At 37.3% G+C, this 11,948-nt stretch overlaps 1 protein-coding gene across 1 annotated transcript in view; it reads right to left on the minus strand.

Moving 5' to 3' along the window:
• LOC122808093 overlaps positions 1-11,468 on the minus strand; it is an 87,572-nt gene extending 76,104 nt beyond the window's left edge. Inside the window, exon 1 of the mRNA XM_044079066.1 lies at positions 11,396-11,468. Coding sequence (XP_043935001.1) covers positions 11,396-11,426 — 31 coding nt within the window. The 5' untranslated portion in view covers positions 11,427-11,468. The remainder of the gene's footprint in view (positions 1-11,395) is intronic.
• Between the last annotated feature and the right edge of the window lie 480 nt (positions 11,469-11,948).

Genomic DNA, 11,948 nt, shown 5'->3' on the forward strand with positions numbered 1-11,948 from the left:
GTAGTACAAAGCCTGAGGTGAGGCTGTGATTCAACAGGGCACACAGATGTGGTGCCAGTTCACCTTGTAGGTCATGTAGAACACATCCAGGGATATTGTCGGGTCCCATGGAAGTTGTATTCTTGGCCTTGGACAATGCAGCTTTAACCTGTGCTGCAGTAATGCTGGATGCCTGGCATTCCTCCGGTATTGTGATTGGTCCTTTAGGGGGGGAGAGAGGAGTAAAGTTGGCACTGAATCTGTCAGCCAGCATGTTGGCAATATCTGTTGACTCAGTATAGGAGATACAAAAACTCCAAAACTTAAAGACCAACCAATAAACCAAAAACGAGCTTAAAGAAGTGGTTCACTCGAAGTTATTTGATGAAATTATTGTTTAATAATGTTAGCACATGCTTTCGGAGAGCTCTATGTCCCTCCTTCCTCAGACACAAAGATAAAAGTATGATTAAATGGGTACATTTTATACACTCAAATTCAATGAATTAATTATGCTAAACAGATACAATTACACAAACCTACACACTAAACAGGAAGCAACTACAAGTACACCATGTACCACTATTACTGAAATCAATCATATAATCTATAATACCTTTTAAACAATCAATAATTTATAATTTATAATTTAAATAATTTCAAAACAAAATATATAATTATATGAATATAAGTGTAAATATACATAAAAATATATATATATATATATATATATATATATATATATATATATTTGTTTACTAAAAATATACATATATGAATACGACTTCATTTAAAACATGCATTAAAATTTCTTCTAAAACCCCAATCACCTTTTTAAGGCAAGGTTTTTTAACACACAACTAATAGACACATGATCGTTCAAACCAGGAAAAATATATGAAGCAGTACGAATTTGCCAAAAAAGTTCATCCACTTCTAACTTATTCTGCCAAGGACCACCCCTAATATCGAAATTGATTTTCTTAAGGACCGTAAATTTAAAGTGATGGTCCGGAAAATCATTAACAGTCCAAAAATGATATTTAAGAGAGGTTATAACTTGAAGGCACTTTTGGAGAGTAAGCCTAAACTCAGCGGTCACCGTAACCCCGGGATGAGTAAATGTGGAGCATGTAAGCAGTGTAGGTACGTGTGTACAGACCCTAAAGTTAAACTAAGAGACCAAATGTATAATGTGACAGGTAAATACAACTGTGAAACTAGAAGTGTTGTGTATGCCGCTGTTTTCCAAAAATGCGCTGCTTTTTATATCGGTAAGACCGAAAGGAAAGTGAAGCAGCGCATTTATGAACATGTTTATGCTATAAATAGGCTTGATCTTAATAACGCCCTGGCAAGGCACATTAATGCTTTTCAAGACCATCATTTTAAATTTACGGTCCTTAAGAAAATCAATTTCAATATTAGGGGTGGTCCTTGGCAGAATAAGTTAGAAGTGGATGAACTTTTTTGGCAAATTCGTACTGCTTCATATATTTTTCCTGGTTTGAACGATCATGTGTCTATTACTTGTGTGTTAAAAAACCTTGCATTAAAAAGGTGATTGGGGTTTTAGAAGAATTTTTAATGCATGTTTTAAATGAAGTCGTATTCATATATGTATATTTTTAGTAAACAAATATATATACATATATATTTTTTATGTATATTTACACTTATATTCATATAATTATATATTTTGTTTTGAAATTATTTAAATTATAAATTATAAATTATTGATTGTTTAAAAGGTATTATAGATTATATGATTGATTTTAGTAGTAGTGGTACATGGTATACTTGTAGTTGCTTCCGGTTTAGTGTGTAGGTTTGTGTAATTGTATCTGTTTAGCATAATTAATTAATTGAATTTGAGTGTATAAAATGTACCCATTTAATCATACTTTTATTTTTGTGTCTGAGGAAGGAGGGACATAGAGCTCTCCGAAAGCGTGTGCTAATATTATTAAACAATAATTTCATCAAATAACTTCGAGTGAACCGCTTCTTTAAGCTCGTTTTTGGTTTATCAGTATAGGAGATACTATTATGCAGTAACTCAGAGTAAACCTGGGTATTGCCGTGGAGATTCTTCATATAACTATAGAAGGCTTTGTGGTTGTTTTTAGTATCTGCCACAATTCTGCCTTCATAGAGGTTTTGATGAGGGATCTCAACTTTTTGTTGAGGCTAATAAGGGAGTTTTTCCTGCCTTGGGACTTCACCTTTTTCCTGCAACAGTTTCTTCCTTCTGTTGTAGAGTTTATTAATGGTAGGGGACCACCAGATTGGCTTCCTTTTTTTCAGAGGAGAGTGTCTTGGTTCTGTTGGGTATGGCTAGTTTCATGCATTTATGTACGTGTTCGTACAGTGCATTGGAGTATGATTTGTCAGTCCTGCATCTATTTTCCATTAACATGGATGCTGTGAAGTTAGCCACCTCTGTTTTTAGGAGCCCAAAGTCAGCTTTTAAGAAGTTTTTCATGGTGGTTACCTTTGCTGGGAGTGTGGGTGAAATGTGGATTCACATGGTGATTTGTTTGTGGTCAGATCTAACCAGGGAGGAATTGACTATTGGTGTAGAGCAACGGTTGCCCATATTTGTAATAACCAGGTCAAGGATGTTGCTTCCTCTAGTGGGGATAAGAATGAGGTGGTCCAGGGCATTGGATTGATGAATTCCAGGAAGCGTTGGGTCAGTGTATTGTAGTTTTCCCAGTTGATGGAGGGGTAGTTGAAGTCACCTAGTATGAGAGTGTTGGGTTGGACCCTAATAGCTTCCAGGGTGCTTAGGAATGTGGAGTGAGAGTCTTGGGACGTGGTTTGGGACCTATAGCAGGCTATAACCTGAATCACCGTCTTACCCAATGTTAGTTGTACCTGAAGTATCTCAGATGCATTATGCTGGGCTACTAGTCTGGAGGTGTGCATATCCTTTATGAATATGGAGACACCACTGCCTTTGGAGCTTCGGTCCATGTTCTGTGGCTGAAAGGTGTGGAATGAATTATAGCCTGGTAGTGCAGGGGTGCTTTCTGATGCTTTAAACCACGTCTCTGTTACAGCACAAATGTCGATGTTCTCCATTTTGAGGAGTGGTTCGAGCAAGTGCATCTTGAGATTTAGACTTCTAGTGTTGAGCAGCATGACCCTCATATTACATTTATTTAATAGCTGTTACAGTGGTAATTTGGTCTTTGGAACATCACATAAAAAAGGCACTATAGGGTTGGCAAGATCCTTAGCCAGTATCTGGAAACCCAGGGGTGACAGATGCAGGCCATCTCTGGCAAAGCATCGAGGTCTGTCAATCGTGTCAAGCCAAGCAGACATATACTGCATCCCCTTAGAATGACACCAGAAACTTAGCCAGTTGTTGAAGTCAATCATTTTCTGCTTGTACTTAGGTATCATTCTTGGCGACGGTAGGATGCTGCTCTGGGCTAGGGTCATACCTGCCTGGGCCACATAATCCAAGAGCTCCTCCATGTCTCTTTTCATGTAGTCCAGGGAGGTGCATCTCATGTCATTCACACCCACATGGACAGTGACAGAGTCATACTTGCACTTGTTGTGGAGTGACCTGAGTGCATGTGTTATGTGTCAGATTCTGGCACCTGATAGACAGCTGACTGTTGCTTTCTCCTTATTCAGCCTAGTTAGTGGGACATCAGTGTGTCTCACTATCGAGTCACCTATGATTAGTGTATTGGGAAAGCTGTTTTGCCTTAGAGGCTTAGGTTGAGGGGCACACTGTGTAGGTGAGCTATGTGTCTTGTGGTTTGTACAGTGTTGTGGTGGTCTAGTGCGTTTCTACCTTGAAGGTCTCTGCTGTTTGGGTAGATTTCTGTTGAGAGCCTCCATGAAGGTGAGTGTGTGGTTTGTGTTTTTATGTGAGAGCTGTGATGGTGGGTGTTCTGGAGGGCTATGTGTTGTATGTGGTGTGGTGAAGGTGTTGACCTTCTCCTCTTGACTAGCTATTCTGGTCTTGGCTTGAGAGTGCATGGCTTCCAATTTGGATATATAATTGCATCTCTCACAAGTCTGAGTGCTGGGAGTTAAATGAAGAGGGTTGTCTGTGTACATGAAGCAGTTGCTACACTGCCTCAGAATGCCCAAGTTCACCAGGTTAATAGGAGAAAACACAGGGAACTGACCTTTAGACATGCCAGAAGGGTGATCATTATTACTAAGTACTGGAGCTGTTTCCTTATATATTTCTTTTACAGGAAAAATGTCACTCAAGGTGTATGAGTCTGTACAGAGCACTGCCAAACACTTGAGGGGAAACTAATATGTAGACCCTGAAAATTTAAGGATGAATATTTAGGCAGATATTCTGAAGTTAGAAAGAGATCAAGCAGTACTTACTGAAAAATAAAGAATTAGCTTGTCAAGAGCGATGAAAAGAGGGGAGTCACATGAATGGCTACTGCCTGGCTACTACTAATGTTGGTCTCAGCATAGCTTCACTTCACTCTGTTGGGATGCAATACTCCTTTGCTTCTTCTCTTACCAGAAGAAAAATTTTAGCACCAATCCCAAGAAGAGAAGCAGGCCACGGCCTGTTTGGTGATTCACAGTCTTGTGCCAGATGATGCATGGGTCTGCAGGCTTGTAGCCTTTTTCTGGTAGATGCCTCGAATAGCAACCAGACCAATCAGATACGTTAAGCACAGACACTCACTCTCCAACCAGAAAGAGTTAGGAATCAATGCACTCTGCTCCTACTCTCACCAGAATATAAGCACAGATTTCAAACTGTCACATATAAAGCAGTTATTAAGCTTTCTGGTGATCAGCAATCCCTAGGAAATAATGTAACTGCACTCCTCTCTCAACAGGAGAAAACAGAAGCACTAATCCCAAGATGACTATTGAGAGGCAGAATGTGGGCTCTCCAATAACTGGTGGTCTTGCAATAGATACTTAAAGGTAAGATAAAAAATGATTTATCCTAAACACTGCAGTGTGCACTAGAGGAGTTAGATGTAAAAGTAGGTAACTTAAGTTTTACCTGTCAAAAAAGTTAAGTTTTAGTGGAGAGTCACTATTTTTAAAACAGCAAGATAGATTGAAAGGGGGTGGTCACTTTTGTATTCTGGTACTATGGAATACAGTAGGATGGCCAATAGGTTTAAATAATTGAAGGGGAGTGATTTCATAAAATGATAATGTTGTGCTTACTCACACCAGCCAGTAAAAGCAGAAAGGAAATGAGATATATGGTCAAATTAACATAAGGGGCTGGCAACTAGAAAGACAGTGGTGTTTAAGAACACAACAGTAACCGGGTGGGAGAGTGGCAAAAATTTCTGTCTGACTCACAAGAGACAGAGCTGTGGTCTATTTTCAAGTTTTGATGTGCAGTTAAAAGCAGAATACAAGTAAAACACAGTGTAAAGAAAACAAATCAATGTATACAAAATAGAAAAAGGCACTAAAGTAATACAAAATACAACAAATAAAAAACAAACTAACCTTTCCCTCACAGCAAACTGTAGCAGAGTCTGGATGAGCCTTTTCAGTAAAAGCCCTTGCCCATACACATGCATGAGAGTATTTGGCTGACCAAGCCCACTATCTCCCATGAGGATGGCAAGCCAGTGTAAGCCACTCACTCTCACCCTACTCTGCTTGGCTACTAATGCATTGTCAGTCATCTAGGAAACAGTCAGTGCTGTATCTCTGTATGCCACAGACCTGGGGTTAAAATAAAGTCATTTGATTTGTTTGAAGCCTGTGCTCCAAAGGCAGTGGTATATGTTTCCAGTCAACAATGGCTGAGGTGATTGCAGTTTTCATTCCTTAGTATTTAACTGAGATACTTCCTGGAACAGATATGGCAATATATATACTACATATCTGATGTTCTGAATATTCTGCTTAACTGAAACAATTGATCAGTTAGTAACATTGCAAGTAATTTATACACAGAATCTCTGGTTTACATATTTATTTTTTGCTAAGAATTTTTTCTGAAAGGTTTCTAGAAGATTCCTTAACAAAGATAAGCAGGCATCTGAGTTGGTTAGAATAAGCAGAATACCATCTATAGGTAGTACTAGTTTAATATCCCTGATGATTTACTAGAAAGTCCTTTTCAGTCAGGTGGCAGATGAATATGTAGACCTAACAGATCTGTGGTAATAGCAAATAATAGAGGAAATGGTAGGTATCACTGCTTACCTCACTCATTCTGTCCATGTTTCCCTAATAATTTTAAGAAAGTTGAAGTATTTTGTGAATACCTTATTAAACCACCACATAGTATGTAATGGTGGTATAAGATTACTTACAATTAAATATAGTTGGTTATTGTCACTTGCAGATGGTGATTTGAAAGTAAAGAGGAAGCTGCAGGAAGCAACTGAATGGATGGGGCTCTGTTATGGCAGGTCCATGACCATTATCTGTGATTAAACAGCATATGGTGTCAGTCACTTTCATCTGCAGATTGCTTCAGTACGCACTCATTATAGCTGCAATAATTAAATCTATATACATCAGATGTCTGACTGCAGTTAATGAGGCCAGTCTGCATACTGGTCCCCCTGCAACTCCCCTGTTTTCCCTCATCCTAGCACCACACCATGCAAATGGAATGCTTGTTTCTTGTTTTTTTTTTTCACACTTTCTTACTTTTTCAGTTTTTTTCCTCCATCCTTTTAACAGACCCATACTGACCAAAATACCACTGTAATAAGTGCGGAGGAATAATTGAATTAAGCTGTTGGGTCTAGGGGCTGCTTGGAAACAAGAAGTCATAGGATTCTAGATGCCCTGAAGTGCATCTTAGAGCCTTGTTTACAGTATTTTGATTCAGTGGCAGCCTGAAAAAAATGTCATGACTAAGGAGGGAAATTTAGTCTTAGTTTTTCTTTCATGGAAACATAAGTTGTGTCTAAAGCTTAATGTTCAAAGATAACAAAATAATAGTTGCTAATAAACTGAGAAGACAAATGATTACAAGGATGTATAAATCATGTATGGGAATAGTGTCTGCTTTGCTACCCCTTCAGAAAAGAATGCTACTCTCTTTGTTCCCTTTTGGCATTAAAGTAGGACGGAAGTAACAGCATAGATGGCAGCAGGCATACATTATAGAGCTAATGGTCTTTGGCAGGAAACCAGAACGCCTAGATAAAACCTACACAGAGACAAGGGAGTACGTTCAGACTTCACACAAAAGGAATCACAGACAAAAACTCAACCAGAGAACCAAGCAGTGTGACATAGCAATGCTACTCAGTGCACCACTGCAAAAAAAAATTGCAGTCACATATAACTGGCTTAGACTATCACAGAGAACCACCTATTATGTACAATGCTGATGTCTGACTGGGAAAGAAAATGAAAAAAAATGTAAGGACAACTTGATGCTTTTAGATGCACAACAACCCCTCCTCACATGTGCAGTCCTTTTTATCACAGACAACTTCCATATCCATCATTACAACATTGTCTTAACTGTATGCACTCCAGATGTCTGGTGTTGTTTAAAATAGCCACAGTAAATAATTTCAGCTGATCATACAGAAATGTACACTAGTTAAGAAAAGCCAGAATAATAACTACTTAACTTGAACAAGTGACAGTAGTGTCAGTAACTTTTACCCAGTCCCTGTACCCAGGAATAAATCCAAATCTGTTGAATGTGTACACCTCAGATATTGGATTATAATAAAATAACAATTAGCCACAGTAATTTATTTTACCCCCCCCCCCACACACACACACACACACACACGTGCCCACCAGTTACAGGAAATTGTATAGCTGTGTACAATTCAGATGTCTGTCTGAGATGAAATGAATGAATACATACATAATTAATTGCTACATGTATTTTAGCTTAATGCTGTCAGAACCATACAGTGTAACCTGTTGCAAATTCCCACCCAGACACTTTCAGTTTTAGCTACTTATATGACTGTCACTGAAGACCTCTGGAGTCTGATTGTAACCAAATGAACTAATAAATACATAAACAGTTCCCATACAGGAATGCATCTTCTCAGCTTACTGCTGTCAGAATATGGTGTAAAATCCACCATGTGATTTATGCTTCAATGCACTTCTGTTGATAGCTACCACATATGCTTATTGGGGGTCTATATTATATGGTAGAAAGCTGACAAAATCGATTCTGATATTGTCGACAAGACAATAGCTAATGTTCAGAATATCAAACATGTAAACGGAAATCTCTGTAAGGGGAGATTTCCATTTACTTCAATGTAGTGCGGTCTCAGAGCTGGTATATTTAAGTAGCGGGGGTGGGGGGTGCAGGGGGGCTTGCCCCACTGCCTACACCCTTTAGTTTTTCTTTTTTGGTTTTGAATTATTTTTTTAGGAACATTCGATGTTTTAATAGTTCGATCATTGAAGGTTGACCTTTAGTGATTCGAACTATTAAACATTCGATGTTCTAATATAGACCCCTTATTGGTAGTTGAATGTCTACCCTAGGGCCATTCTTGCATTACCACTCTTCCTCCAAGGAATTGTGACATTGGGTGGTCCCAGTTCAGTGCCTCAGCCAGGCATGTCATTCCTTCCCACACTATCTCCAATAGATTCCAGAACTGATTATTGAACCTACAACACTTCAGTTGCAGTTAGGGCTTTATCCCCTCACACAAACTAAATATCAACTGCGTATCAGCTTGCTACAGAATGCTCTGGGTAGTTGTGTTACAGACCTTTCTGTCAAACTGTTGAGTACCATTGTGCAATTCTATTTGTAAACATAATTTTAAAGTTGCTTTCATAAATAATGACTTGGATCCAAGTCGTACAAACTTATTGTCATTGTTTAAGTAGTGATCCATAGGTAGTTGGGTGAAATGTTTGGTTAAAATGTTATGTGTTGACAGAGTTATGGGCATTTTCTTGAAAAAATACTCTTAAGAATGATGTTCTTTTTTCCTGTTTTATTAGCTTTCTATTGGAGCCATGCGCTCATAGTTAAATATAGGTAAATATTTTAGTTTTGAACTATCTTCTATTTGTCCCATTTTTGGAAGATGCTTTTCTCCTTTTTTGTTAAAGCTGCCTGTTAGATGAGTGCAGAGTTCGCTTCCATTGCATATCAGAGTTAGTGTTGAGAAAGATAATGGTTGCCAGTGAAAACTGTGAAGACTGTGAGGCAGGAGGTATGTCTGACTGAAAGTATGGTCTGAGAGGACTGGACCAGTTTTCTGCCATGTATGGAATACATTAGTACACAGATCACTAGTAACCTGACTAGCCAGTTTTCCTTGCCCTTTTCATAAAGTATATAGCCTTCCCTGAAAATATATTTGCCTAGTGGAATTAACACAGTCAAGAATCACACACACACACACACACACACACACACACACACGCACACACACACACACACACACACACACACACACACACACGCACACGCACACGCACACGCACACGCACACACACATAGAGAGGCATATATAGAAAGATTTTCCTTATGAGAGTTATATACATACATTTATTTGATATTTAATTATTAAAAATAAGGCAAACAAGCTGATTGACTTATTTTGCCTCTAAATACAGTAATAGCAATTTGCTGGGTTGGTAAGACTACACAATACCTCTCTCAGTTTCTTAAAACTATGTACTGGTGATACAAAAACATGCATTATCAGGAATACTTTAAGCAATGAAAGATACTTAGTCCAACTGAAGGTTATAAGTATATTTTACTAGGAAGGCATCTGGATAGGGCATTAATAATTTTCTGCTCGGTGAGGAAAAAAGAAGTTAACATAAACATACTGAGTGGGGCAAACTCAGACTCAGTCAGTGCAAAACTGTCAGTTCTGCTTAGGTTTCTGCATAAGCAGTAATTGAGTGTGGCAAAGAAACAGATCCTGACTACATTAGCTGGAAAGCATTGCTAAGGATCTCATTCCACTGCAACGTGTAACATAATGTACATATTCATATTTTATGGGGAATAATCCAACCAAGCTTGACCTTCAAATATTCATATAAGTCTGTAGTAGAAAAAAAGGGCTACAAGATTTGTGGTATTAGGGGTAGGTCACATATTTCTCACAGATCCTGTGACAAAAAAACATCCATCCATCCATTCACAACCCCGTTTTCCCACTTTTGCACATGGGGTCAGGGTACCACTCAAATAGTAACTATCATCTAGAGTCAAGGTTCACACTGCTGGGTGGCTGGTTTACTCAGTTCTTCCATCCTTGCTAAAGTGTTTCAGAAATACAAGTGACAACTGAGATTAAAGACCTTTAGGCCATATTTGGTTATTTGAACAAATATTTACTACTTGAAGAAACTTAGAAACTGTAGTTATATTTAAACCAATGCTTATGGACAAAGTATGTGGTTACAGCAGTAAAGTGTAAATGAATGCTGCCTTCCAACTGACACACTAGAGGTAGGTCAACAAAGGATATTTTTACAAATTTTAGTTATTTCCTGTTTGTCCTCCTTTCTGTATCGGCAGTGTTCACTTTGGTTTGGAACATGGTGTGTTTCATACTTAAGGCTAGTATATTTTTATTAATGTTATAGGCCTTCTTTCCATAAAATAATGTTGGATACACACCATTTTAAGTTATATGAGACAAGATAATGAATTCAATATGGGATTGTTGAATTTACATATTTACAACCTCTAAAAAAACTCAAGAAAATGTTTTTGCAATGGTATACAATTTTAGATGAGAAACATATTTACAATATGAACATTCTTCATTTTATTTCAGCAGATAGACACACATACATTGTTAGTCTGAGATATATTAGGCAATGAACCCCATTTAAACCTACTTAGAAACCTTATATATATATATGTGTATATATATATATATATATATATATATATATATATATATATATATATATATATATATATATATATATATATATATATATATGTATATATATATATATATATATATATATATATATATATATATATATATATATATATATATATATATATCATGGTGTAGTTGCAATCAGAAAATCAGTCACGGAGCTGTAATTTTGGAATCCATGTAGGATCCTTGATAACAGCGTTCTTTACTACATGTAATTTATAAAGTTTGATCTAATTTAGTCATTGTTAATCCCCTTAATAAGCTGGAATAATGTTAAACTTCCATCTTTAGAGATAATGTACTTCTGCTGAAGGACTCAGCTATGGTTGCACAAATTCCAAATAGCCTTTCTAAGTCATGAATAATGCGCATCACATTTTGCAGTTTCCTGATCCCTCGAAACACATAGACAGAGACTCCAAACCTATCATCATCATCACAACCATCGCCTGAGCAATAGTCAGTAATGGCAATTAATTGCTCAGGCAATGGTCAATTATGGCAATTTCAAATAAAGCTTACAAGCAACATAAAATATATAAAGTACTTACATATCATTAAAGGGACTCCGAAGTTCTTCATGGCCTCAGTTTTGCAATCCTCCAGTCTTTCTGTCTATGCTCATGAAAAAAAGTAAATTCTAGACAAAAGCACTTTTTAAATATATACCATTATCTGGATACATAATTTGATTATAAGGAACAAGATAGCATTGCTAACAAAGTAGTATCCCAGATAAAGTGGTACAAAATTTTGTTATACAGTGTCACCTTTGTTTCTAAAGCTTTGTTATTATTGCGTTAAAGCAGCATTTTCCTATAACTGATAGTGGTTAGCAGGCAAAAGAAAAAAAATCCTGCTTTACTATGCAGTCACTATTAACACTGTGAACTTTTAACAACTATCAAGTTCATCTGTTGTGGCTCATGGCATGCATTTACAGCAGTTTTGAGAGAGCTATGGCATTATTATATTGGAATCATATAGTGCTATATCACCTTCCTGCATTTCTCACAAGAAACTTATACTGAGTGAATATGTGTGAGTGGAGACTCTCTCTCTCTCGCTTTCTTTGCCTGTGTATCAGTTATCCCCACCCTGAAA

The sequence above is a fragment of the Protopterus annectens genome, chromosome 8.part0 (assembly GCF_019279795.1).
Source record: "Protopterus annectens isolate FY-2018-M chromosome 8.part0, PAN1.0, whole genome shotgun sequence".
Classification (NCBI taxonomy): domain Eukaryota; kingdom Metazoa; phylum Chordata; order Ceratodontiformes; family Protopteridae; genus Protopterus; species Protopterus annectens.